This window comes from Carcharodon carcharias, chromosome 21, assembly GCF_017639515.1.
Source record: "Carcharodon carcharias isolate sCarCar2 chromosome 21, sCarCar2.pri, whole genome shotgun sequence".
Lineage (NCBI taxonomy): Eukaryota > Metazoa > Chordata > Chondrichthyes > Lamniformes > Lamnidae > Carcharodon > Carcharodon carcharias.
In genome coordinates, this window is record NC_054487.1 from 72,136,762 (window position 1) to 72,163,844 (window position 27,083).

The 27,083-nt window shown below is 41.0% G+C and overlaps 1 protein-coding gene across 1 annotated transcript in view; it reads right to left on the minus strand.

Moving 5' to 3' along the window:
- Nucleotides 1-1,153: 1,153 nt before the first annotated feature.
- LOC121293416 (sodium-coupled neutral amino acid transporter 4-like) overlaps nt 1,154-27,083 on the minus strand; it is a 47,157-nt gene continuing 21,227 nt past the window's right edge. The window contains exons 5-16 of the mRNA XM_041216495.1: nt 21,507-21,580; nt 19,453-19,545; nt 17,061-17,139; nt 15,694-15,776; nt 12,854-12,912; nt 12,374-12,481; nt 9,455-9,534; nt 9,267-9,367; nt 7,066-7,184; nt 4,749-4,890; nt 4,542-4,633; nt 1,154-3,120 (exon numbers count right to left, since the gene is read on the minus strand). Of these exons, the coding sequence (XP_041072429.1) occupies nt 2,998-3,120; nt 4,542-4,633; nt 4,749-4,890; nt 7,066-7,184; nt 9,267-9,367; nt 9,455-9,534; nt 12,374-12,481; nt 12,854-12,912; nt 15,694-15,776; nt 17,061-17,139; nt 19,453-19,545; nt 21,507-21,580 (1,153 nt within the window). The 3' untranslated portion in view covers nt 1,154-2,997. The remainder of the gene's footprint in view (nt 3,121-4,541; nt 4,634-4,748; nt 4,891-7,065; nt 7,185-9,266; nt 9,368-9,454; nt 9,535-12,373; nt 12,482-12,853; nt 12,913-15,693; nt 15,777-17,060; nt 17,140-19,452; nt 19,546-21,506; nt 21,581-27,083) is intronic.

Below are 27,083 nucleotides of genomic sequence, written 5' to 3' on the forward strand. Positions count from 1 at the left end.
AGGCAGTAGGGGAAACCTTGGCGGTGTAGGAATGGGGCTTCTGTCACTGGGGACCCTTTTCACTGGCCATCAGCCCACAGGGTCAAACCCACCAGAGTCGGATGCAGGCGTCTCCCGCTGCCCATTAAATCTCAGAGGTGGTGCGATGAGGCATTTAACTGGGCATTAACACCTCCCTGCCACTTGCAAAATCGCTGGTGGGCTGACAGCGCCAATAACAGTGCCCTTTTTTTGGGTCCATCTGCCCGCAGGTTGCCTGTAAAATTCAGCCCATTGTTGTTGTCATCTGGATATGAATATAACCCCACTTCCAAACAAACAGCATCCTAATAATTCACCACAGCATAATTGAGTGGCGTCTAGACATTGAAATCATGGGGCATACAGTCAAAGATGTTCTATAATAACTTGTATTGGTTCTTGATCATTAGCACTCTGACCTCTGAGTCAGAGGTTGTGGACTCAAGTACTGCTGTAAGGGACTTGAGCACAAACTCCAGGCCAACACCTTAGTTCAGTACCGAGGGAGCGCTGCATTGTCAGAGATGCCACATTTCAGGTGAGACGTTAAATCAGGTGAATGTAAAAGTTGGACACCAAAAATTCCAGGGCTCTGTTTCAAAAAGAAGTGTTATGGAGTTCTTCCTGGGGTGCTGCCAGGAATCCCTCAGCCAACATCACTAGAAAAAAAGCAGATCCATTGGTCATTACTTCATTGCTTATTTGTCGAATCTTGCTATGTGCAATTTGGCTTCTGCATTTCCTACTTGACAACAGTGACTACAATTCAAGAGATGGTAAGGCACGTTGGGATGTCCTGAGGTTGTAAAGGCACTATATAAATGCAAGTTCCCTCCTCCTTTCTAATAGAATTTGGAACTGGCATAGTCTTTTTTAGTTCAGTACTTTCCAATGTTGCTACTTCAAATGATGTAGAAGTGATGTCATTAGTCTGACTGCCCTTTCACTCATTTAGGGACTTCTGTGTAAACCTGAGAGGCTGAAAAGAGAAGAAAAATGTTAAGTAGTTTGTACAAAAACACAAAGGTGAATGTAGTTGAATGGATCTGTAACAGGGTTGAAATACACAAAAGAATACTACACCGAAATGATAAGGCATTTAAAATGTGAGAAGAAAGGAGCTTTATACAAATAAAATTCACAATATTTCTTTATTGTATGACATGAAAAAAAGACATAAAAAACATAATCTTTTGTTTTGTATTTATGATCAGTATTTGTACTACATTTGTCATTCCACATTGGAAAGTGTCACCAGTTTTAATGAAATAAGCTAACTTCTTTGACATGAGTGTAGTGGCCTTGTCCCAGATGTGTTGGGTCATTAATAAATCAGTACAGTATTTTCTAAAATGCAAGTACTTGGCAGGATTTCAAATCCATTAGCAGAAATCACTCAGTCTTGTTAGTTAGCTAGTAACCCATGCTAAAATAAATTGCATTATTTCATGCAAGTTTCCCTATAAGTCCCTCACCAACCTGACTTAGCAATATATCACCGTTCCTTTGCTGTCACTGGTCAAAATCCTGGAACTCCCTCCCTACCAGCACTGTGGGTGTACCTACACCATAAGGACTGAAGCAGTTAAAGAAGCAGCTTACCATCACCTTCTCAAGGGCAATTAGGGATGGGCAATAAATGTTTGTCTTGACAGCAATGCTCACATCCAAGAACAAATTTTTAAAAAACTCACATGAAAATACCACTTGCATTTAGAAGAAAAATTGTTGGCTGTGAAAGTGTCTGCAACATTTATATTGGACATAATTGAGATTGGAGAAGCTGGGGTTGTTCTCCTTAAAGAGAAGGTTGAGAGGAGATTTGCTAGACGAAGGGTCTAGACAGAGTAGATGGTGAGAAACTGTTCCCATTGTTGAAAGGTCCGAGAACCAATGGACATGCATTTAAGGTGACTGGCAAAAGAAGCAGAGGCCACATGAGGAGAAACCTTTTTACATAGCGAGTGCCTAGGATCTGGAATGTACTGCCTGAGAGTGTAGTGGAAGCAAATTTAGTTGTGGCTTTCAAAAGAGAATGGAAAAGAACCTGAAGAGCAGGGCTATGGGGTATGGGCAGGGGAGTGGGATCAGCTGAATTGCTCTTTCACAGAGCGGTATGGATATTAAAGGCCAAATGACCTCCTTCTGTGCTGTAACCAGTCTATGATTCTGGATACTGTATTTCCTAACATAGGGGTAATTAAGTAACAGTCAAATAATAATCTGGAAAATGCATAATTTTGATAAGCACTGTTATCTAGGTCATGCAGTTCTCCAGCAAAAAAAAAATACTGCTCCATTTGTCTCCATCGAAATTGCAAAGAGAAGGATTTAAGAAGAATGTATTAAGTGCTCATCTCTTTGTATCTAATGATGTAGTTTGAATCAAATTTTATAACTGGGATCTAATTTCCCCAATTTATGGTGATGTGCCATATTAAAGTAACTGATGGAGAAGGCAGGGAGAAGTTTTTAGGAGGTTTGTATCCATTCATAGAAAATAAATCCTCTTTTAAAATGCCTAATTAAAATGAAATAACCTGCAAAGAGGCTGAAAAAATGTATTCTTCTGGTAATTTAAGATTTAGAATTTCTGGAAATACTTGAATATTTTCAGGAATTTTCATTTGCCAGTTAGGCACATACAAAATCTATAGAATTATTTTGCATTTACAATGGAAATGTATTCCAATTTGTTTTTTTTAGCAGCGACGAAATTTTGTGACAATTTCAAAAATAAAATCCGCTTATGATAGCCTGTCTATGAAGATTACGGCTTCAAAATGGTCCAAGAGTATATGATCAAATTGTTATCAAAGTTGTAAGAGGGATGCATTTTCCTTCAATGACAATCCTTCAAAAAAGCCATGAAATACAGTACTTTCTGACTAACCAGATAACATTTCAAACAAAGCATCTTCAGAGGCTCCTGCCTTGTTGAGAAAGCTTGCCTTGTTTTTCATCCTGTTGCTGATGTCAGTGTTGCCCAGGGCAGCTGTCCGTGATAGTGCTATTGTCGCTTCTTTTGTTCCATTCAACAAAGATCAATGGCACAGTAACAAACATAAATATTATTCCAACAGCGAGAAAAGCCATAGCCTGGAAGAAGTAAAAGACTAAAGGTAAATTACTTCTCATTCAATAAAATAAGTGATGATCAGCATTTAAATCACCAGTGGCTTGCGTACCTGTGAGGTGTGGCAAATGTCACTTTGATGGGATTTGACATACATTTTAGTGAAATGAGTACTGAGAGCAACAATTGCCAGCATCATCAATAAGGTGTCACAGCACAACACTCAGTCATTTCAAAATAATTATAATGGGACATGCATTGGCCTAAGGAGCAATGGTTATCTACCACTGGATGTTAAAATGGCAAGATGAATTCTAAACAATTAATCTGTAGCACTTGTTGTGCTCTCTGTTTAAAAACAAGTATAAAATGGGTGCAGAAATTGATAATTTCTCTCTCCAAATACTGAACCGAGTTGAAAGTTCAAGAAGTGATCCCATATTGTAAGTTGGACTGGAACATCTATGCAGAGCTATTAACCGCTCAGGTTGGATATTAAGGAAGCAACAGGGGTCCTGTTGCTGGGGCAGAAAGCAGGGAACAAAGTCGCTCCACCGGTCAGCATAGCTGGGGCTACATCTTGTCAACAGCAGCCAATTAAGTAGCTGCCATCCCATTAAGGATGGCCATCCGCCCCAACAGCTGCCAGCCAATCAGAGGGCCAGTAGCTCAGCGTTACCACTGAGAATTGTGACCATTGCTGGGGCTGCACCTGAAGGAGGAGGTCACATTGATGGCCCTGGTGAGATAGGGGTGGGGAGCGGGTTGGCTGAGGGCAGGTGGTGCCCTTGCTGCAGGAGTAGCCATTGTTACCAGGGAGCACCTCATTGGGCCGAGAGAGTGCCTAAAAAGTAGGGCTCTCCCAATCCCTAAAGCCTGCCAGGAAGCAGGTAGGATTTATCTGGCAGTCTCCCCATATGGCAGAGGGCTCCACAATTGACGGTAAAAAGCCAAAGGAGGTGGGAAGAGACTCTCAATTGGGCACTCTAGTGGCTTAGTTGTGCTTCAGGCAGGAGGGCCGTGCGCTACCTTTTCCATTGCTGGCATGAAAGGATTGGCGGTGGAAAGCTGATGGGCATGCCAATTGCTGCCTTCCCACACTGTCTTGCCACCTTTCCACCTCCCAGCTGGCCCCCAAAGGGTTGGTAATATCCAGGCCTTTGTCTATGTGCCCCTCCAGTTCTAGCCAGATATAGCTAATTTGTCTGTCCATTCCATGCAAAGTGTATGCATCAAATTCCTGCTGTAGTCTGCAGGTGCGCTTACCTCTCCTTTAGAACAAGATGGTTGTACAGGGAAAAAAAACAGGCTCTTAAAAGTAAGGGGTTGCAATGAAAAGCAAACATTTGATAGGAAGATGCATTATTTTTCAAAACAAATCTATAATGTAATTTTCACATCCTGAAGTCATAAAATTGACGAATGCAATATCAAATGTACTTACCCCTATTCTTTGCCGGCTACTTTGAGGTGTGGCAAGTTTTAAATATAATGAAGCAGGAAGAATGAAGATCAACATGTTAGCAGAAGTGGAACCTGTATCACAGAAAAAAATTTACATTTGAAACTGATATCAAACAACGCAAATGAAATGATGTTATTGAAAACAATATTGTAATTCAGCCTGTACTGAAATAATATTTTAACTTACCAATGACAGCAAATACATCCATTATTGATGGAATGTATATTACCAAAAGGTTACTGGCAGCTAGAAGAAAGGCTGTAATTAAAATATGGCGAAGCCAGCTGAACTTTCCCTTAAACAACAACAAGACAATTGAAGAGCGGACCTGTGAAAATAAAAATGACAAACATTTGTGTTAGCAAATTCCACGGATATAATCACTGTCACAGCCAAATATCTTCATACTGGCTTCCCTCATGTTGCAAGTTTCTATATAGTTTTCAATATCAATAGTTCAGCCAAATATATAAATATGATAATTCACAAATACATACACATAAGCAAAAATCAGAAGGATTTACACTTTCATCTCACTAAACAGAAGTTCTCAAGAATTGGCTCTATGTCAGAAATCTAAAAGGGCTTCCTCAGAAACTCACACACAGTAAAGCCAAACATTAGCTTAATAAAAAGATCCCCTTTGGGAGATGCCCACCAGCACAAATCCGTCTCAAGCCATGGGCAGCAATGTTCTGGGCTTGTTAGCTTCTCCATAAGAGTTATTAATATCTTGTGATCACTCATAGCAGTTATAATGCAATTAGGGAAAGTCACTCACTAAGCTCTGCATTCTACAAAATGGAAATTGTTCAATTCAGTGAGATACTCCATATTGTTTACCCAATAATATAAATAAGATAAATTCACAAGCTCCATATAAAGAAAAATCAACAAGATACTACACTAACATGAAAACTTAATGAACATACACTCTCAAAAACCACATATGCCCTTGGCTAACTGGTAAAAGGGCTTTGAGATACCTAACTGAGAGCACGAACAAGTAACAAGCATGCTCTTAAACATGCTTTGGAGCAAATTCCCTCCATAAAACTATATGCTTGGATTAGAAATATAATTTAATTCAGAACATCACTAATCAACAATACTAGAGTAAATGTATAAGCTAGAACATCTAAATAGAATATAAAGGTAGGCTCTTAACTAGGACTAAAAATTCCCTATACCCCATTATTGCTTTAAAACAAATACCATTAAATGTATCTGAACACTGGTCTATTATGGTCCATGAAACTCAAGTCTTTTGAATGGCAATAATAGATGACTATAGAAAATGCAACAAGTCAGGTATATGTTGGCAATTATACCTGTGCAGCAGAAAGTCTAGTGTCTTTTATTACTCCCTGAAGGTCAGGCATGTGAATTGCTAACTTCTAGTCCATGCTATTCCTCGCTGCAAAGAGGTGCAAGAATGGCCTGACCTGATTTTCCCTTCAATTGTCCCCTCTTTTGAGAGGAAGCCCTTTAAAAATGGAGGATGCGACCCGATTCTGGGATTTTCATCCCCATTCCCCGCACCTCCAATTTTCACCAGCATATGAACTCAAGACCTCGCTGCCTCCATTATAGGGATAGACACCCTCCTATTTTCGTGGAGTTGGGCTAGCTTTTCAAGAACTTGTGTTTCATGGCCCCTCAAAAGTGTCCTGAGCCATAGTCTGGATGAGGGAATCTTTTGAAAGATAAATTCAAAACATCTTATCATTGCTGCCCATACCAACTCATGCACCACACCCACCCTCAATGGCTCCTCACACCCTCCATGCCACACCAGAAAACATTAGTCTGTGGAAACAGCTGCACACAAGGGAAAACATTACTTGATTGGCAACTTTTTTTCTTAGATCTATTTTGTCAAATGCTCAATGTTTATTTACACAGGATAGTGATGTCAAGTGGTTGCAGTTTCTGTAATCGATACTTCAAATGTCTGACTGATTGACACTTTTATATGGTTTTATTAACAGCAGTTCTTGTTAAGAAAGTTATGAATGAATGGCTGTTTTTTTAAGCTTTACCATATGCCATTATTACTGTAAGGTTCGCTGATTCTGTACAAAGTATATATTAGTTGAATGAGCATGAAAGTGCTTAGCATTGGCAAGGAGGATATGAAGGGCCATTGGGGTATGTGGAGAAGCATGGGCTAGCATGAGATGGAATGAATGAGGCATGGGGAGTGGATGGGGCGATGTGAGGGGTGAGGGCTAGAGGACTTATCATTGAATAAAACAGGTGGGACAAAATCCCAGAGAACTGAGGTGGACCTTTTAATTAGCCCACTTCGGTACTCAGCAACCCTTCTGGCTGCCTCTGAACTGTCTCCAGGGCGGCAGACCGACTCCAGCATGCTGTGAGAATGGGAAAAGAGAAAGCAATTGGAAATCAATCTGAGGACCATGTGTGTTCTGTTGATTTTTGAAACAAATCTGCGAAACAAAATTGATCAACTGATCGAAACTTAACCAGTAATACTCACACTGAACAGAAGGACAGGCACAGTCAGAACAACTGCTGTTATTACAGCTAAGCGAAGTATCAAAATAACTTTGTCACTACGATCAACATAAGAGAGAAGCAGCTCTTGATTAACATGGTCTGTATGAAGAAATAAAAAAAATAAACAGGGAGTTTAGTTTTTTTTGCTGTCATTAGCTTGCTTTCCAATTTACAAATAAACATAGTAAATTCTGCAGTATGATTCTGGTTAATGCTGTAACCTAACTCAATTCCAGAGTTCCCACTTCCCAGTTTCAATTAAATACCACACATCCTTTATTAAAGAAATACAAAATATCATTTTGCTAACACGACAGTGTCAGCTCTTAAAGGAGTCATTAGGGAGAGTGAAATATCATCAGTCTAACTATTTTCTCTCCTGTGTTGAAGATAAGTTAAAGATAAGTTAATGTTTTCTAACTGGTTTTATCTGAACAGCATTTTGCAGTTGAGGTGCTGGACTCCCATAACCCCACTCAGAAGATAATCCCTATAATATTATCTCTTAACTCCCTTCTGCTGACAGCTCACAAAAGAAAATTGTATTTAAACTCTGACACCCAATCCAGCTTTCCCTTGTGATGTTAGTTTCAGGAAAGGAATATTTTTAGTTAAAATCTGAGAAATGTATTACTTGGAAAATTAAATCATTCGCTAACGTAATTGAAACAACACAGGAGGAGAGAGTAATGAGTCATGCCAGTGCTTGCTATCTGGCTAATGCTGGTGCCAATCCGATTTCCCTCAGAAGCTAAACTTCAGCACTACTGTCATTTTGGCCAATCCTGCTTTGAAGTTGAGCAATGCTGAGATGCAATGCCTATGTTGGCAATTACTGTTTTTCGAAATCTCAAGGGTAGAACCTTCTGTTTGGTGAGTGGGGGCAGGGCTCGCTCGCCAACTCGTAAAATGACACGGGGTGACGTCGGGCGTGCGTCCTGACATCACTGTGCGCCATTCACATTTTCAGGTTGGCGGGGGCGCTGCCGAGTCGGCTGCGCACGTGCCGATCTGTCAACAGCCTATTAAGGCCATCAAAAAACTAATTGAAATCATTAATGGTCCCGCCCATCCAACCTTGAGGTTGGTGGGCAGGCTGGGAGCCCTGGCGGGCTTCTGAAAAAGCATGAAACCTCATCCACGGGCGGAATGAGGTTTCATGAGTGATTTAAAAATCTCAGAATATTTCAAACTCAAAGTAATGGACATGTCCCCGCCATGTGACAGTATCACATGAGTGGACATGGCAGCAAAATTTTTTTCTCATCTTTATCTGAAGTTTCATATCAGAGCCGATCTCCCTGAGGCAGCACTTTGCCTCAGGGAGATCTGTACATTCTTTCGTGCACATGTGCAAAAGAGCGCATTCCCGGCTGAAGGAATACCACCGCCCCCACCCCCCCCCCCCCCCCCCCACGCACAGGGACCGCATAGCGCTTCCTGGCAGACGTCATGCTGGGCGGGCCTTAATTGGCCAGCCCACGTAAAATGGTGGTGCGCCCCCCGACCGGGAGCGGCGATCGGGAAGCCGCCCGCTCGCGCCCATTCCCACCCGCTCCCGCACATCTCCCCCTGACGGGGTAAAAAAAGTAAAAACAAGCAGTAATGTCCCAATAGCAAACCAACTTAAAGGCAGGGGAACAGAGGTAATACAAAATACACGGTACAATTCCAGAGGGAATTCAGGGGGGGTGGAGAAAGGGGTGTTAGGTTTTATGGGCCAGGGAGAAGAATAAAGGGATGGAATATGATCATGGGAGAGTGGGGGGATGCTCCTGATGGGCACTGGGACCTGCCAAAAGGAGATATCAGCCCCCTTCCTGCCCACCAGGAGCTTGTGCGGTGAACACTGCCAGGCTGCTTGCCATTCCCCCATGTTCCTCAGCCGGACAAAAAATTGTAGTGGAGGTGGACTGACGGCCTTATGTGGCAGTTAATTATCTACTTAAGAGCCTCAGTAGGCCTTAATTGCAGGCAGATTGCCTGACGCTTTCCCTGCTCCTGGTAATCCGGTGGATAGGCAGGGGGTGGGTGGGAAGGTGGCAGGCTGGCAACCTGCTTTATTTTATGTGCTATCCTCATCCTCAAATAGGCCGGCGTTGGGGGAGGAGGGGCGGTGGGATGGGTGTAAAATTCACGCCTAGGACCTTGAATCTGGGTGGAAATGTTCTTTATACTTACCATAGAAGGTCAGATATCCAAAGAGTGCTGTCAGCATGTACATGATAAACATTGAGAGGAAGGATATAGCTGAAACATACTCCATTTTTCTGCATGTGCGACTGAAAAACAAAGATTATTTTATTTATGCTCAACCTCAGCGGGGTTGCAAATATCTATTAAATATATATTTAATTGAGCACACTTACTTCTCAAGTTCACGGTAGATGGGCAGTACTGATGGATGGCACACAAAACCAAAGGCCATAGTCGGCAAAGCATAAATTGTCTGGAAAATAAAACAACAATTCATATTCGAGCATGACTGCAAACCAAAATCAACAGCAAAATAAGCTTTGAGATTACACACACCACAAAGAAAAATACTATAGTATTATATATTTTTCTAATGAGTTTAAAATGCTTTCAATGACCTATGTATTGGAGGAATTGAACACAGTGGCACAGGAAGGGAGGATACCAGTTTGAATTCCCAGAAACATTCCGATTCCGAGCATGGATGCCAGATCAATGCTGTGGCATTTCCCCAAGGGGCGGGGGTGGGAGGGGGAGAATCAGATGGGGGAAGTGGCTGTTGGGTTTCTCAGTAGGTGCCCAATGAAGCCATTGTTAGAGATCTAGGGCGGGAATTTTCACTTGGCAGGCAGGCGCGTGCCCGACCCACTTGAGCGTGAAATGACGAGCGTTGGCATCTGCCGAGTGCGCCGACGCTAACGCGCAGTGGTGCGGTAATCCGTTCGGCGGGCGTGCGGCAGAGTCGGTCTGTTAAGGCCATCAAGCGATCAATTTAACTGATTTTTTCACTGCCCGTCCAACCTTACGGTTGGCGGGCAGGCAAAATGGGCAAGCGGCCTTTTCATTTTTTTTGGAAACATCGTCCACAGATGGGCTGAGGTTGACAAAAGCAAATAATAAAATAAAAGTTTTAAAATTTAATGAATAACATGTCCCTGCTCATGTAGTCACATGAGGGGATGTGTTTCATTACATTTTTAAAAAATTAATTTTTAAAATATCTCTTCATCTCCCTGAGGCAGCTCCATGCCTCAGGGAGATTAAGCAGCGCTCACTCGCGCGCACACATGAAGAAAGGCCCATTTGCACTCCCCCCATCCCCCCCCCCCACCGCTGCTTGCACAGTCAGTGCTCAGCGCTGCCTCTCGTGTTTCACGCTGGGTGGATCTTAATTGGCCCGCCAGCCTGAAATCACAGTGTGGTGCTGATCGCGGGCGACCATCGTCTTCCTGACCACACCCGCTGAGCATCCCCGCCAAGGGCAAAATTCTGCCCCTAGAGGTGACCAGCAGAATGCGTTTGGCATTTGCATTTGGTGTAGTATTATCTCCTGCCTGGTACAGAACCAGATTTGAAACAAGCCCTGACTGTCCACTATACTATTGGGAATATTCTAAATCTAGCACCCCTGGGGTAAAAGTGGGTAGTGTTACATGCTCTCTCACATTATTAGAAATTCAATGAACAGCGAAACACAATGCAGGTATCAACATTGCTCATGTCTATCAGCTCTTTGCCATACTGTAGAAATATAGAAAATTTATGGCTAGAGGGAGTAGTGTCTAAATTTTCAGACGTAACTAAAAAAACGCAATAATTCTGACAGTGACGGGGGCTACAAGGGTGTGCTGGTAAGATGGTGGAATGGGCAAATAAAGGTTGCAGGTGGAATTCAATTCCAGTGAATATGGGGTGGCACAATTTGTTTAAACGTTAGTGATTACTCCTTTAATGAATGATGGGTAGGTGATGTTGAAGAGCAGAAGGATTTGCATGGACAGGTTCACAGGACATTAGAAGCATCATCTTCAAGTGGTTAAGGAGGTTTAGAAAAAAAACTAATGGAATACTGAGTTCTATGACAAAAGGGATAGAATAAAAGATTGAGGTATTATGATGATTCTATATAAAATCTTAGTAGGCCCACAGTTAGGTTTTAATTTAGTGAGGCGGCAGGGGACCCAACAGGGGAAACCCCTGACTTGGTTGTTTGGGGGTTCCCAGGCCACATTTTAGACCCATCTGGTAACTAATTAGTTGTTGTTGGGGGCTCCTGTCTCTTTATAAGAAGGGAGCCCATCCCCAAGAGCTGGTGGCCCCCGCTGGGACTGTACCCAGCCGAGGGGATGTAACAATGGACACTGCCCTCACAACTAACTGAGTGAGGGCTGGAGTTGCCAGGACCAGTCAGGCAGGCCCCAGTGAGGGAAGAAGGGTTGTTCCTGAGGTCTGACGGTGGTATTACCATGGGGGTGGCCGATGGGGCCCCTCCAAGGGTCACAGGGTGCCTGGTTAGGTTGGCCTCGCCCGCCCATAAGCCTGCAGGTAGGTTGCCAGGGTTTACCAGGCAGTCTCCCTATGCAGCAGAAGGCCCACTCACAGCTCGTAAAATGCTAGCGGTAATGGACAGAGGCAATTAATTGGCCACTTAAGTGGATCAATTGGCCAGTGGTTGGTGTGTCCAGGACACAGAGGCATAAATGTAGGATTAAATGTATGAGGTTTAGCACAGCAGGAGAGGCACAAAGGGCTGTGAGGTTATACTACATTATATTTGTCCCCTTTTGAAAAGCTACTTTGTCCTTCAGAGATTCCTTCCACCACGTGTAACTCTTGTTCCCAGACCTTTTCCAGCACCAGTCTTGAGCTCATGTCCACAGGACACAAAGAAGGTTAGATATCAATGTCCTCTCCCAATTTTTTGCGTTGTGCATGTCCTATTTATTTGCATGTGGAGTACCTTTAGTTATTTGAACAGCTGCGCACATGTGGTATTTTAAAGTGTACGACTTGTGAGCAGCTTGCCTGGTACCTTCCAGGGTTGCTGCACAGCCACACACACACACACACAAACACACACACACACACACACACACAGCTCACAAGGAACACTCATTCATTTTTGTCATCTTCCTACATTGTAGAGTTAACTTTTATAATCACATTAATTAAATTAAGATCTCCTGACCCAAATCATTGCAACGGAAATAAGTAATCTTAGTATTGGGAATGCCTAATGAAATGCATTAGTACCTTAATAAAACCATTTGGCATACATTCATACATCAGTAATGAAACAAAATGTTTGATACCTTATCATTCAAGACCAAACTCTTTGCTGTGCACGCGGTTGTGCAAGAAAAGCTTGAAGGATTAGTTGATACCAAAGGACAGAGAAGCTGTGTCTTTTTATAGATAACCTGAAATCAAAGCAAACGATCACTGCTTTTTATATTTCCCTCACCAATCATTTATAAGCATCATTGCCTAAATATATTTAACACCTGTTATTTATTCTATGATTTCCAAAACAACATTTTCCAACTTTTCCAGTAATATACATTGTTGAGGCACGGTTTTATAACAATGCAATAAAAGCAAAATAACGCAAATGCTGGAAATCTAAAAAAAAACAGGAAGTCCTGGTTCTGAACAAGGGTCATATTTGACTCAAAACGTTGTTTTTCTCTCTCCACAGATGCTGCCAGACTCACTGAGTATTTCTAGCACTTTCTGTTTTTATTTATAACAATATATCTGGTTTAGCTGAACGAAATACAAATATTACTTACTACAATTAGGAAGAAAATCATACAGGCAAGTGAAAATCCGCTGGTATATCCAAGGTACCCTATGAAGCAGGAGAAGAATATGTTACCTTGAATATTGATGCAGTGTAACACAGAGGGAGGTAAAGCAGGATATTTAATCTTTGGGCTTCACATTTGAAAGTACTTTTTTCATTAACAGACTAATGATAGTAATGTTCACAAAGCCTTTAAATCACAGAATTGTTATGGTGCAAAAGGAGGCCATTCGGTCCATCAAGCCTCAGAAATTTCAAGAAATTTAGAAAATTATTTGATATTACTCTGTGCTATGGCCTTGCAAAGCACAATACCCAGATATTGCAATATATTAATCTGTTGACCTGCTCAACCACTTCATCTCCTCCACTTTTGATCCGTTTGTCACCCAGCAAAACGTTTATTCACCCCTATCATTGTCAGTTCCACTGTTATGGCTCCCGTCTTCAGTCCCTCAAGTCCAAGGAGGACAGACTTGAGCAAATTTTGTGCACAGCTTGTTCAGCCATCCATCAGCAGGTCTGGCCAGACCACATGAAGAAGTTTCCATCAGCAAAAGTAGAAAAGGAATAGTAGACAGTACAGAAGGCCCTGGCAGGAGTCAAGAGAAGGAGAAAGGGAAAGAGAAATAACAGGATTGGGTTTGGAGCAGCAATCAAAAGGCTCATGTCAATGAGCAGAGAGAATTCATTTACAAAGGGCACCCTGCAATGTTTCATCCTCAACTCCTCTGGCTTTAGCAATTTTATTTCTTAGGCAAATTACAGCAGCCAATTTTCATACAACTAGCAATGAGATAATTGATTAGTTACTCTATTCCTTTTTACTGATGGATATAAACTACGACAGCGAACAACACCCCTTTCTTCTTTGGGTTGATCATCTCATCTAAAAGGCGGCCCCTCCTCCAATGCAAAGCTCTCTCAGTGCTTCATTGTAGTATCAGCCTAAGAGATACTCAACTCTAGAATGGTACATAAGGCCATGACCTTCTGACTCAGAGGCAAAAGTGCCACTGAGAACAAAGCTGATAGTTAATTTTACATAAAGGAGGAGGGGGATTTCCACACTTGGATCAGATAGATATCTTGCCACCGATTAAAAGCAGGGTCTTACTAGCACAGCAGATCAGGAGGTGAGTTTTTACCAGAATATCCAAGTGCAGCTTTGAAAATCCATTGGTGGAAGCCTGAACTTAGTTTGGCAATGTGCGTTTAAGCTTCCAGAGATGGAGTTTGGGGGGATTGGGCAAGATAAAAAAAATACTCATATCAAAAGCAATAAAAAAAAATCTAAAGTGAATTTTTTTTAAAAAAGTGACCATTTTTGGCCAAGGGTTGTGAAGTAATTTTCCAATGTCTGTTCAAAATATTTTCATCTCTGGCAGTCATAAGTTTTTTCAATCTTTTGCCATGCCCTAACTCCTTATCTATCATACAATAACATAATGAGCACTTCCTGTTCAGCTCTGACTCATATTTGAATACTTGCTAGGAGAGGGTGGGGGGGGAAGAAATGTAACTTGTGCCAGATTTCAGTGCAAAATGGGCTGCATGATGCAACACACACACCTGAGGACGTCAACTGAAGACCTGTTGGAAGTTAGGCCATTGGCCTCACCTGCAAATGTAATTGGTGGGTAGGCGCAGCAGAGGAGGGAGAGCCTGGGCTATCAGCCTCCCACTGCAGTTTTGTAACACCAAGAGCACTGAAATGAAACAATTGACAAGGTTCCTTAACTTTTTATGGGTGGCTTCCAGAAGTCCCTTTAAAGACTATTTGTTAGGCTGCTGACGTCCCATATTATCTGTGCAGAGCAAGAGTGGTGTTATGCCCAGTTGTTCACCAATTTTGCACTGAGGTTCTAAAACTGGTGTGACTTGCATATTCAAGCACCTTAAAACCGTTTCAGGTATAGGATACTTAGAACCACCATGTATTTCTGGGTCAAATCGGACTCTATCACAACCCAAATTTTGCCATTCCAACCTTAATTTCTCACCCCAAAAAATAAGCAAGCTAAGATTGAATTTCTCCCCCGCAGTGATTTAGTTAAGTTTGGTAAATGAACAAAAGTCTTTTAATGTAGACGTAAAACAAGCCATGTGCCAGATATTTCCATGCACCCAGTAGCTAAGAACAATCATATTCCAAAGTATTTGGTTAGCAAAATCAATACTTATCCTTGCAATCATCAGTTCCCTTCTTAAGTTGATCACCATTCAATTTTTCATACCCCTCCCCCTTAATCCTGCCAATTTTCCAACAGTTAGTACTGTTCACACCCTCTTTCTCCATCAAGTGCAATGCTCCATCCAACTGATGGTTCTTCACTGGTATTCTATTTAATTATGGGAGACGTCAGAGCCAATTTTTTTTTTCTTTATCCTTTTGTGAGATGTGGACGTGTGGCAAGGCCAGCATTTGTTGCCCATCCCTAACTGCCCTTAAACTAGGTGGCTTGCCATTTCAGAGGACAGTTAAAAGTCAGCCGCATTGCTATGGGTCAGGAGTCACATGTAGGCCAGGCCTGGTGAGGATGGCAGCTTTCTGATCCCTAAAGGGCATTATACAGGGACGAGATTTTCCGACCCCACCTGCCGGACGGATTGTCCGGTCCCACCGAAATTCAATGAACCTTTGGCTGGGCCAGCGAATCTCTCGCAGCGGGTCTCACCATGCTGGGGCCAGAAAATCGGAGCCAGGGTTAACCTTTACCATATATATGCTATTTTGAGCAATCATGCATAATTATTCTTGTGTATGTTGCCTTCACTTACTTTGACATATTAAGATACATTACTGCTGGCACATCAGATACTTACCTAAGTTCTTGAGTAGGCACAAGGGTAGGATGATAATTAAAGTCACAAGTATAACAAGGTAGTTGCCAACCACATACCACTCCCTGAAAGCAAATAAAAAGGGTGCTTACTTATCAGGAATAGTGAACATGGTGTCTCAACTGAAAGAAACCAACTGCAACTTTCTTCCTTCGAAACACTTACACATGTGCGAATTCAGAAACTGTTAGTAGCTAGCCAGCACATACAAGGTATTCATAAAGGTGTTCAAAATAATGAATGGTTCTGACTGAGTAAATAAGGAGAAACTGTTTCCAACAGTAGAAGGATTAGTAACCAGAGAAGACTGGTGAAAGAACTAGATGTGACATGAGGAAACTTTTATTTTTACATAGCAAAGTGTTGAGATCTGGGATGCTTTGTTTCAAAAGGTGGTGGAAACTGACTCAATGGCAACATTCAAAAGAGGATTTAGATAAATATTTGGAGGGGAAAAAAATTATGGGCTGTGGGGAAATAAGAGGATAGTTGGACTAACTGGATAGTTCTACCAAAGACCTAGCAAAAGCATGATGGTCCACTTCAGTGCTGTATTGTTTTGATTCTAAGAGGGTTAGAATGTGAAATTTTTTACCACAAATTGTTGTTGAAATAGAATCCATCTTTTCAAGTAGAATTGGACATTGTTTAAAAACGAATATTGAGTAGTTCAGAGAATGAGCAGGAATACAGGATTAGACCAGGCAGCTAATGTGGAGAAAAACAATCTTGCTGTTGTGTTCTAATAAACATTTGTTTATTAAAAAATATTTGACTTGAATTTTCCCCCCACAGGATGAAACTTCAACTCTTGTTATCATTAATGACAAGACACTAAGAACTGTAGTTAAAAGATTCTCACTTAAAATGCCTAGTTATTATTCTTTTATATATGTATCCTAAATTTTTTTGTTTATTCATTGGATGCAGGCACCACTGGCTAGACAAGCATTTATTGCTCATCCCTTGTTCAGAGTCAATCACATATGTTACATGTAGGCTAGGCAAGGACAGCAGATTTCTTTCTCTAAAGGGCATTAGATTGGGTTTTAAAACAGTTGACAATGGTTTTAATTCCAGATTTTTATTGAACACAAATTCCACCATCAGTTGTGGCAGGATTCAAACTCAAGTCCCCAGATTATTACCCGGGCTCTCTGGATTATTAGCCCAGTGACAATACCATTGTGCCATTGCCTCCTCATATCTGTTAGTACCAAATTATGTGGCAAAACCTTTATAATGAGTCAAACAATCTTGATTCCAATTTTTCTACATCACTTTCATGTGATGAATCAACTTCTCTTAATGGATTTGCACATTTGCACACATAAATGAATCATACTTACTCAGAATTGTTTTGATCCATAAAGGACTGGATGACCTCTGGTAGTTCTTTCTTGACGACGAATAGGTAACTCAAGATTGCTAAAATAAAGGGAGGGTTACTTTAATATACAAGCAGGTTTCTTGTTATTCATCATACCTTCCTCTGCCACCTAGAAGGACAAAGGCAGCAGATGCATGGGAGCATCACCACCAGCGAGTTCCCCTGCACACCAACATGACTTCGAGCTATATCGCCGCTCCTTCACTGTCACTAAGTCAAAATTCTAACAACACTGTTGTTGTACCTACACCAGATGGACTGCAGTGGTTCAAGAAAGTGGCTCACCACCACCACCTTCTTAGGGGTAATTAGAGATTGGTAAAAATGTTGGTCTTGCCAGTGATGCTCACATCCCATGAAAGAATTAAAAAAAACTTTTAACCTTCCTTCAAAATGCCACCAAATATATCCAATTCCAGATCCCCGGTGACATTGTTCTAGGTGAGTGACAGAATACTGCAGAGTAGGGGTGTCATCAATGAAGTGTTATAAGAGGTCAAGTATAAAACTTTACAGGAAGGTTATACTATGACCAAGCTTTATGTTATATGTATGAATGCTTTATCCTGTCACTCTACAATCAGTAACAGAAATTCTTGGCACCAATGCTGATGTAAACTATAATTTTGTATATCAAAGCAAAACAGGGATGAATATTTTATTTGCTATTTTTTATGTATGTGCAGAAATACTTTTAATATTCATGGAAGAATGGTCTCACCTGCCACTGGAACTTAAGAAAAGTCAATCCCATTTACTGATTTTATGATTATTATTTCTCTCATACCAAGTACCAACAGCATCCTTCCCCCCACCAACTCCCTCTGCCCCACCATTAGTGGCTGTGCCTTCAGCAAGCCTATCTTAAGCACCGAAAATCCCTCTCTAAACCTTCCATCTCACTTCCTTCCTAAAAGAGCTTTGTAAACCATTTTTGAAATAATACTTTAATTAAATGGTAGCATTTCCATCAAATTGGCAGTAGGCACATTTGTAGCCCTTACACCACTGTAACTCAGAAAGTGTATTTACAACCTGAATGAATAACATCCCTACCAACTATAGCAAGGCTCATGCACTGCTTTTAATGATATGGAGCAGAATTAAAAGTGAGGTAAAGATTTTGTGTATGGCAGATTAACAGATGCATAATGAAGACAGCACTATTTAGTGACAGTGTAAAGCAAATTGAATCTTTCTCTATTTTTGTGCCTTTTCATTACATTTTAGCATTAGTTGGCGAACAACAGTTGAGGTTATGTATCCCCTGTATCAGATTTGGTTAGCAGTGGTTTGACGAGATGGTGTTGCTCCGGCAAGCTACAATTTGGGCAGAAACACCCCCCCCCCCCCACAGAGGTGCCTCAGGGAGATTTGTTTAAGTTTTAAACATCTAAATAAAAAAATTAAAAATTTTTAAAACATGTCCCCTCATGTGACAGTGAGCTGGGACATGTCAATGAATTTAAAAAATTTTTTTATTGTATTTTTAAACACTTCATGAAATGTCACCCTGCCCGTGGATGAGGTTCCATGAAAAATGCGAAGGCCGCCTGGGCTCTTCCTCTGCCCGCCAACCTTAAAGTTGGACTGGCAGCTCATTTAATTATTTCAACTAGTTTTTAACAGGCCTTTGACAGTTTGGCAGGTGGGCAGCCGAGTCTGCCGAACTGTAAACCTAAATGACGCGCAGTGACATCAGGACACCTGCCCGACGTTACTGCGCGTCATTTTACGCGTTGGCTGGCGGACCTCACCCCCACCCCCACCTCCAAACCCGAAAATTCTTGATGATTCTTCTCTACAAAAATGGCAGAAAGCTGCTGTTCAGAAAGATTTGTCCCATCCTCAAGGCTCCAATAACCTAGTGTTTCAGTGAATTTGCAAAGTTGTTCATTTTATGGAATAAGACACAATCGCTTGCTTTCTGAGGTGTCTGATTTATTCTAGTTGATCATTTTATTATTATATTTAATGAACAGAGAGCGTAAGGAAATTAGAGACCACAGATAAATCAGGGCTGTTGATATTTCAAATACAAGGGCATTAGGAGCCATAACAGAGAGGGTTTGTGTTTCCTGTGACAGTCACCACCACAATGAAGGGTTTCAAATGAAGACAAGATTAAATGCCATTAATCGTAAATACTTTGTCCGGAAATTTACTTGTGTTATTTTAATATAAGTATAAGGTACTCTGCTCTGGTTGGACAGCTGCCGGCTTGTTATGAGCACCAAAATGTGTCATGGGTAGAATGTGACCACACACCAATCAGCAGATTGAGAACTACTGATCTGACTATTAACAGAACACACTTGTGACTAAAATGTCCATAGTTCTCTAAGTATTACCTCCGATGTTCTGTAGTGATGTTGATCCAAAGACTGCAAATTTCCCAGGTTTACCGAATGCCAGTTGTCCCAGTGTTTCATAAACCATGGAACCTAAATGCAGGAACAGTTTTGGCAATTAAAAAAGTTAAGCTTTCAAAGTAAAATTTCAAAGTGCTCAGATATTTTCTCCAATAATTTGCTGCTTTGTTAGTAGGTCATTATTGAAGTCACTTGGTGATTTGTTATACATTTTCATTGAAATGGACAATATCTGATTTCACAAATTAAATGCATAAAAGCTCTGCATTTCAGCAGTTTCATTAATATTAGTGAAAAACATGCTTTTCCCCCATTTTGGTAGAACAGAAATACATTTGGCTCACCGTATCTCATTGGGAGAAATCAAAAATGCTACTCTACTTTAGTGCTAGGTTTTCAAGTTTCTTTGCATCACTTTTCATTCTAGCTCTGTCGAGTGTCAATGTCTTATCAATTATATTGTTAAGGTTTGTTAATGCCAATTACATTGTTAAGGTTAAGAAAAACAGGTGATGGCTATTAATTGTCATTGAGCACCAATAAATAGGGGATAGCTGGGCTACTTGGTGTGTGGGAGGTTAAGCTGTGAAACTGAACAAGTAAATAAACCCCCTCAATAAAGAAAAGTTCTGCATCTTGGTTGCTGCTTCACTAACCGGCTTGAACCTTGTTAACATCGAGTACATCGTATAAAATTTCCTGCCTCTCAATCAAATCATCTAATCTTGTAACTTTTCTCACCAATGTTGAAACGTTAACTGATTTGAAAAAGCCATTTTTGTTCTGGATTGTTGACCTAAATTCAGATATTCCATGCAAGCAGAGGCTAAAGTACTGAGGAGACTACATTCTTGAGATAATGTAATTGATAGGTTTTTAAAATGTTTGACGCTGAAACTGCTTATAGCTTTTAATTTATGGTAAGTATGATGGTTCAGTGCTTTAAACCATGTTATGAATAAGTTAATAATTTAACAAACATAGGGCAGCATTTTCCCCCCATTGGGGGGATTGTTCAGGGGCAGGCGTAAACCCGATCAGCGCCCCCGATCGGAGACGTGCCGCCATTTTACATGGGCGGGCCTATTAAGGCCTGAGCGCTCCCTGTACGGGCAGGGGGTGGGGATTCCCTGAGTGGTTCCCTGCATTCACGCGAAAGAGCACAGCGATCTCGCTGAGGCATGGAGGGTACCTCAGGGAGATCAGTTTAAGGTTTTAAAATTTAAATAAGGGGAAAAAAAAACTTTTAAAACATGTCCCCTCGTGTGACAGTGTCACATGAGCTGGGACATGTCAATGAACTTTTAAAATAATTTTTACTGGATTTTAAAACACTTCATGAAACCTCATCCCGCCTGTGGATGAGGTTTCATGAAAAATGCGAAGGCTGCCTGGGCTCTTCGTCTGCCCGCCAACCTTAAGATTGGACGGGCAGCTCATTTAATTGAGTTAATGCCTACTTAAATGGCCTTAATAGGCCTTAATAGGCCAACCTGGCTGTGCACCTGCTGAACTGACAATCTAAATGATGCGCGGTGACGTTGGCACACATGCCTGATATCACCGTGTGTCACTTTACACATTGGCGAGGAAAATGCTGCCCATAGATCTAGTTGCTGGCTACTTTTTCATTTTATTTATTTGCTTTAAAGGTTAATTGAATTACTTCATTTTATTTTCAAGGTATTTAATTATATTATTGTACATTCCTGAAACTATTTTGTTCAAAAGCAAAATCATGACAATCTGAAAAAGACTTTTGACATTGTGGCGCTTGCAAACATATATATCTGAGTCCATTTTAAATTATGAAATGTGTGCAGACTTTACGTACAGCCAATGTGCTCTCAGACAGGGTTTTTAAACGTGCAGATAACTACTGCATATGACCAAAAAATTAACGAACAAATTTCAAGGTCAGAACTAAAGTTCATTTTCTTAGTTGTTTATCTAAACAACGAGCCCTGAAGATGCAAAGCAAGTTAACAATGAATTCAGGCGCTATAGTCTGACAGAAAGTTAAGTCATCTTACCTGTTAAGACTGAAATCTGGAGCAAAAGGTGAATAGAATAAAGTGACAACAGAGCGATACCAATTAAAAGGAACCTGCAGAGGAAATAAAGTAAAACAAATGTCCTTTCTGTTCTGAATGAAACTACCGAGCACTTTCTCAGATTTCTTTTGCTTGTTTTCATTTAAGCTTTGAAATGAAGACATTCCTGGTGGCATAACAGTCAACAAAGAAAAACGGGGTCATTTGACTTTGGATTACAGTGTAAAATGGGTGGTATCAATACAAATCCCCATTATGCATCTATTCTGAAATGAAAATCAAGAGAGATATCTAACACACGGCTGAATCAATACTGACCATTTTACTCCACTGGCCGAAGTTAAAATCACCCTCAAATAGTTGCTGTAATTCTTTTCCTCGATGATTTTGAAAGGACTTGTTATGTATGCTGGTGAACTTCATTTCACAGAATCACAGAATTGTCCTGGTGCAGGAGGCCATTCGGCCCATCGTGTCTGCACCAGCTGTAAATGAGCTTTATGACTTAGTGCCATTCTCCTGCCTTTCCCCCATGCCCTTGCACGTTGTTTCTATTCAAATAATCATCCAATGCTCATAACCTGCTTAATTATTATGTGGAAAAGAAAGCAATGAGACCAAGTTGTAATTTCTGCAACAATGGAAGAATTTTAACTTACCTGACATGCTTGGAGCAGGAGGTAGGAGGGCAACAGAGCCTGGAGAACCTGGCTTCCCCTGCATGCTCCAGTGTAGGGGATAATTTTGGAGAATACTGCAGGACCAGCTGCACCTGTGCCCTAACTAGTTGGCAGGGATCCGATTCCAAGGAGCAATTCAGGCATTGGTTGGGGGTAGTTCAGGTGTAGGTTAGGGACTGGGGAGGGGGGGTGGGGTGGTGGGAAATCAGAGCCTTGGCTGCAGGGGAAGGATTAGATGCTGGGTCGGGAGAGGAGGTGGTAGTCTGATTATACAGGCTGTCCAAGCAAGCATAGTAAATCCTGCTGGCAAGTGGAAAGGTGCTAACCCCCTGATCTTGCAGGTTCTTGTCTGGGTTTAGTTGGCAGATTTCCCAAGGCTTAGGAAACCCTGCCTTCCAGTGTTAAATTTCAAATGGTGAATAAAAATGAGGCACATCCTCTGAGTAATAAATAAAATGCAACCCTGCATCCTTGGTGTGGATTGATCACCTGATTCCCTTCCTGTCTCCATTAAAACTGGAAATGAGCAGGTTTGAGATGGGTTGTGGTCAGGATTCGGACTTTTAACACTTCAACTCATCCCACCCATATCCATCCATTTTTAGGGGTAAAGTACCTCCAATTTGTTTAACCACTTCTGTTATACAAAACCATTAATTTTCTTCACTAAAATCAAAGTATTAACCCAATAAAAGTTTGTAATATTCATTATAATGCAGCATAAGCATAACGGTTCGCTAATATCAATTCACACCTGATGCTTTGCTCACATTGCAATAAAAGCCCAAACTATAAGCTTTAAGTCAGATCTTGAGATCAGCAATAGATAATGACCAATCCCAGAAGGTTACAGGTCATATAGGTAAAAAACAGACATCAGTCTTTACAGTACAACATAATGGTCATCAAGTATGGAAATAATGGGGTAAATTTGTGGAGCACATGGTTTACCCATTGGCCAGAATTTTGCCCTGGTCGTGCAGGCTCGGTGGGGGCAGTTGGGAGGCTGACCACCGTCCACGATCAGGGCTGGACTGCGATTTCACGCCAATTAAGGCCCGCCCAGCGTGAAACGTGAGCGACAGCACTCAGTGCTGCCTGTGCAGTCGGGGGAGGAAGACGAGCGTGAACTTTGCGCACGCGCGCAAGTGAGCGCTTGAAAATCTCCCTGAGGCACAGAGCTGCCTCGGGGAGATGAACAGTTTTCAAAAAAAAAAAATAAGGATTTCTAAAAAGTTATAAAACATGTCCCCTCATGTTATAAATTAAATGTAAAACGTTTTATTTTAATTTTTATTTGCTGTTGGAAACCTCACCCCGCCCGTGGATGAGGTTTCCTAAAAAGTGCAAAGGCTGCTTGGACAGGCAGTAAAAAATTTAAATTAATTATCTTTTTAATGGCCTCAATAGGCCTTTTAACTGTCGGTGGGCGTGTTGCTGAGTCCCAAGTGCGCCCGCCGACTGAAATATTGCGTGACTGCGCGTTGATGTCAGGATGCTTGCCCGACGTCAACACGCATCATTTTACCCTCGAGTGGGTTGGGCACGCACCCACCCGCCGAAGTAAAAATTCTGCCCATTATGTATTGATTTTAAGTTCTGAAAAGTTGGATGGGTTCTATTACGAATTGGTGACTCACTCCCCTAGATTAACATGCAGTGAAGACAAAAAATTACCCCAATTAAGTTTAATCTTTACACTCTAGAGACAGCTTCTAAATTTAGTTGTCAACTTTCCTTCAAAATTTGAGATGGTGGTGCAGGGGATAGTGAAGCATCATTTGTTAAAGATATACAAAATGCTGAAAATGTCCTCTCTCCTACGGCAGTCTGCCACTATGCACATGCAGAAGTTAGCAGATTCTTTTTTTTTGACATGAAATAGTAGTGTCTTCTTGTTTAAAAATACTGTTCAACACCTTATATTTACACTTATATGAAGTGTCAAACCCAAGCCAAAGGAATGAAAAAAAACCCACAAGTAGTTACAAGCAAAAAATAATGCTGTGTGCAACACCTCTCACATATAATAATGTATGTACACTAACGGTAAAAGACCAAATGTAGTCAAATGTTATGTATAAATCTAGGTTAAGGGTCAGTAAAGCACCCACAACAGACCCTGTTTTTTAATATTTATTCTTTCATGGGATGTGGGCATCACTGGCAAGGCCAGCATTCATTGCCCATCCCTAATTGCCCTTCAGCTGAATGGCTTACTGGGGCATTTCACAGGGCAGTTAAGAGTCAGCCAGCCACACTGCTGTGGATCTGGAGTCACATGTAGGCCACACTAGGTAAGGATAGCAGATTCAAAAACAGAATTACCTGGAAAAACTCAGCAGATCTGGCAGCATTGGCGGAGAAGAAAAGAGTTGACGTTTCGAGTCCTCATGACCCTTCGACAGTTCTGTCGAAGGGTCATGAGGACTCGAAACGTCAACTCTTTTCTTCTCCGCCGATGCTGCCAGATCTGCTGAGTTTTTCCAGGTAATTCTGTTTTTGTTTTTGTTTTGGATTTCCAGCATCCGCAGTTTTTTTGTTTTTATAAGGATAGCAGATTCCCCTCCCTAATGAACATTTGTGAACCAGATGGGTATTTACAACAATTGATTATAGTCACCATTACTGAAGCTAGCTTTCAATTCCAGATTTTATTACTTGAATTTAAATTCCATCAGCTGCCATGGTGGGATTTGAACCCTCATCACCAAAGCATTAGCATTAGCGTTAGCCTGGGCCTCTGGGTTACTAGCCCAGGGACATGACCACCAGGCCACTATCTACACCCACCCCCACCCCATCCTGTGAAGTTATCTGGGGTAATTTCCACAGACAATTGTGGATGGACAGCCTGCCATCCCACTGGAGTCAATAGAAAGGAAATTGGACAGGACTTCTGAGAGAAATCAGGAGCCAGAAGATTGCACTTTTCATTAAGCAGCATCTCACTTTCTGCATAGGTGTAGAGAGTTGGGGTGCATGTGTGTGTGAATAGGATTGCCACAAGATAAAGGCATCATGGCAGCTGTCATCGTAATTCCTGTGATCAGGGAATTAGCATACAGCAGAAGGGTGACATCACCAGTACGTTTAGAAAATTAATTTATTCAATTTTAGGAAGGTTGATTGTGAAGCTGCCAGGGTTGAAGTGGAGAGAACACACCAGAAAAATACATAAGGAAAATGTTAAATAAAAATAGAATACTTTTGAGAATGTATTGGAAAAGATGCAAATAAAATATATGCAATAAGCAAGTAGCTGGTTAATATTAAAGCCTTAAACTTAGTAGTGAAATACAGGGCTAAACAGGAGAAAAATGTTTTAAGAGATTTAACAGGAAGGATGAAAGATCAAGCAATGCATAAAACAAAGCTAAAACTGCCAAGAGCATTACCTATGGCGGAAACAGAAAAGGGACAAAACATATGGCAAGAGATATAAGGAAAAACAAAGATTTAAATATGTTCATGGTGAATAAAGCATCAAAAAACAAGTGGACCTCTTAAAGACTAGTGAGGTGACATAGCAGAAAAGGTAAAGATGCACACAAATATTAAATTTACTTCCAACGAAGAATGACAGCATTCCTTTAAAAGAAGATGTATCTGCATTTCTTGAAAAATAGAGAGTTAATGAATGAAATGCTGATTAAAAAACTAGGGCACTTGAATATATATTGGAATACGTTCAGGGGGATGTTAGGCAATGCATGCTAAGGGAGAGAAATTGGTGTAAGTTTTCATAGCTTATTAGTTATAGTGGGAGTTATTAGTTATATGATCCAGCACTCCCAGTGAGGAGGGACATTCATTCAAGACACAGCCATAATTTATCAAAATGTTTTTCCTGCAAGGGTTGCTCCCAGTGGGAGTGTTAAATTTTGGAATCAACTTACAGTGTCATAACAGAATTGGGTAATTATTATTTTTTAACAATTATTTTAAAATGTCAAAAACATGAGTACTTGCAATTATTAGTCAATTAGATTAATATCTATAAAAATAAAGGCATAAGGGCATATTAGTAAGGAAGCAATTCCACAACATTTAGCAAGTATTTGAATAATTTGAAGATAATGCAGGCTACTGAAAGGAAACAATGAAAGTAGTGGTTATTAATTGCAATAGTTCTAAACAGGCATTTGCAGCTGGAGTACACCGGCACTCTGCCTTGCAACCTATGTTGTTCACAATAGTTATAAATAGTTCCGCTGAAGCTGCTAAAAGTGGAATGTCTAAGTTTGCAGGCTCTTTATCAGTGAAAGCAACAAGTTCAGCAGAACATTTAAAAAGCTCTATACAGACTTAGTAACAGGATTGATGAATCACAAATGGTAATTAAAGTTGGGAAATGTGAGCTAATACATCTATATTAGTAATAAAGTATCAAATATGAATGGGAAATGAATATTTAAACAAATTAAGTCAAAAAATGAGCTGCTTTTAATAAATTTGCTGAACTAAAAGTATAAACATTGAATAAAACAACTGTTGCAAAACCAAATAAAATACCGAGAATGTTGATTTAGGTCAGAGTATATAAATACAAGGAAGCTTTATTCACACTTCATAGGCTGATTTTCTCCATCCCCCACCCCGTTAGGGGGAAAGTTGAATGGCAGGGGGGTACAGGCGAGCTTCTGATCGGCACCCCCGATTGGGGGCGCGGCGTCATTTTACGTGGGCTGGCTAATTAAGGCCAGTCCAGCATGACGTCTGCACAGAAGTGCTATGCGCTTTGTGTGCGGGCGTGGGGCGATTCCTAAAATTGAGAGTGCGCTCTTTTGCGCATGTGCACGAAAGAGCACACTCATTTCCCTGAGGCTAAGTGCAGCCTCAGGGACATTAGCTGAAAATGTCAAAACGATAAAAA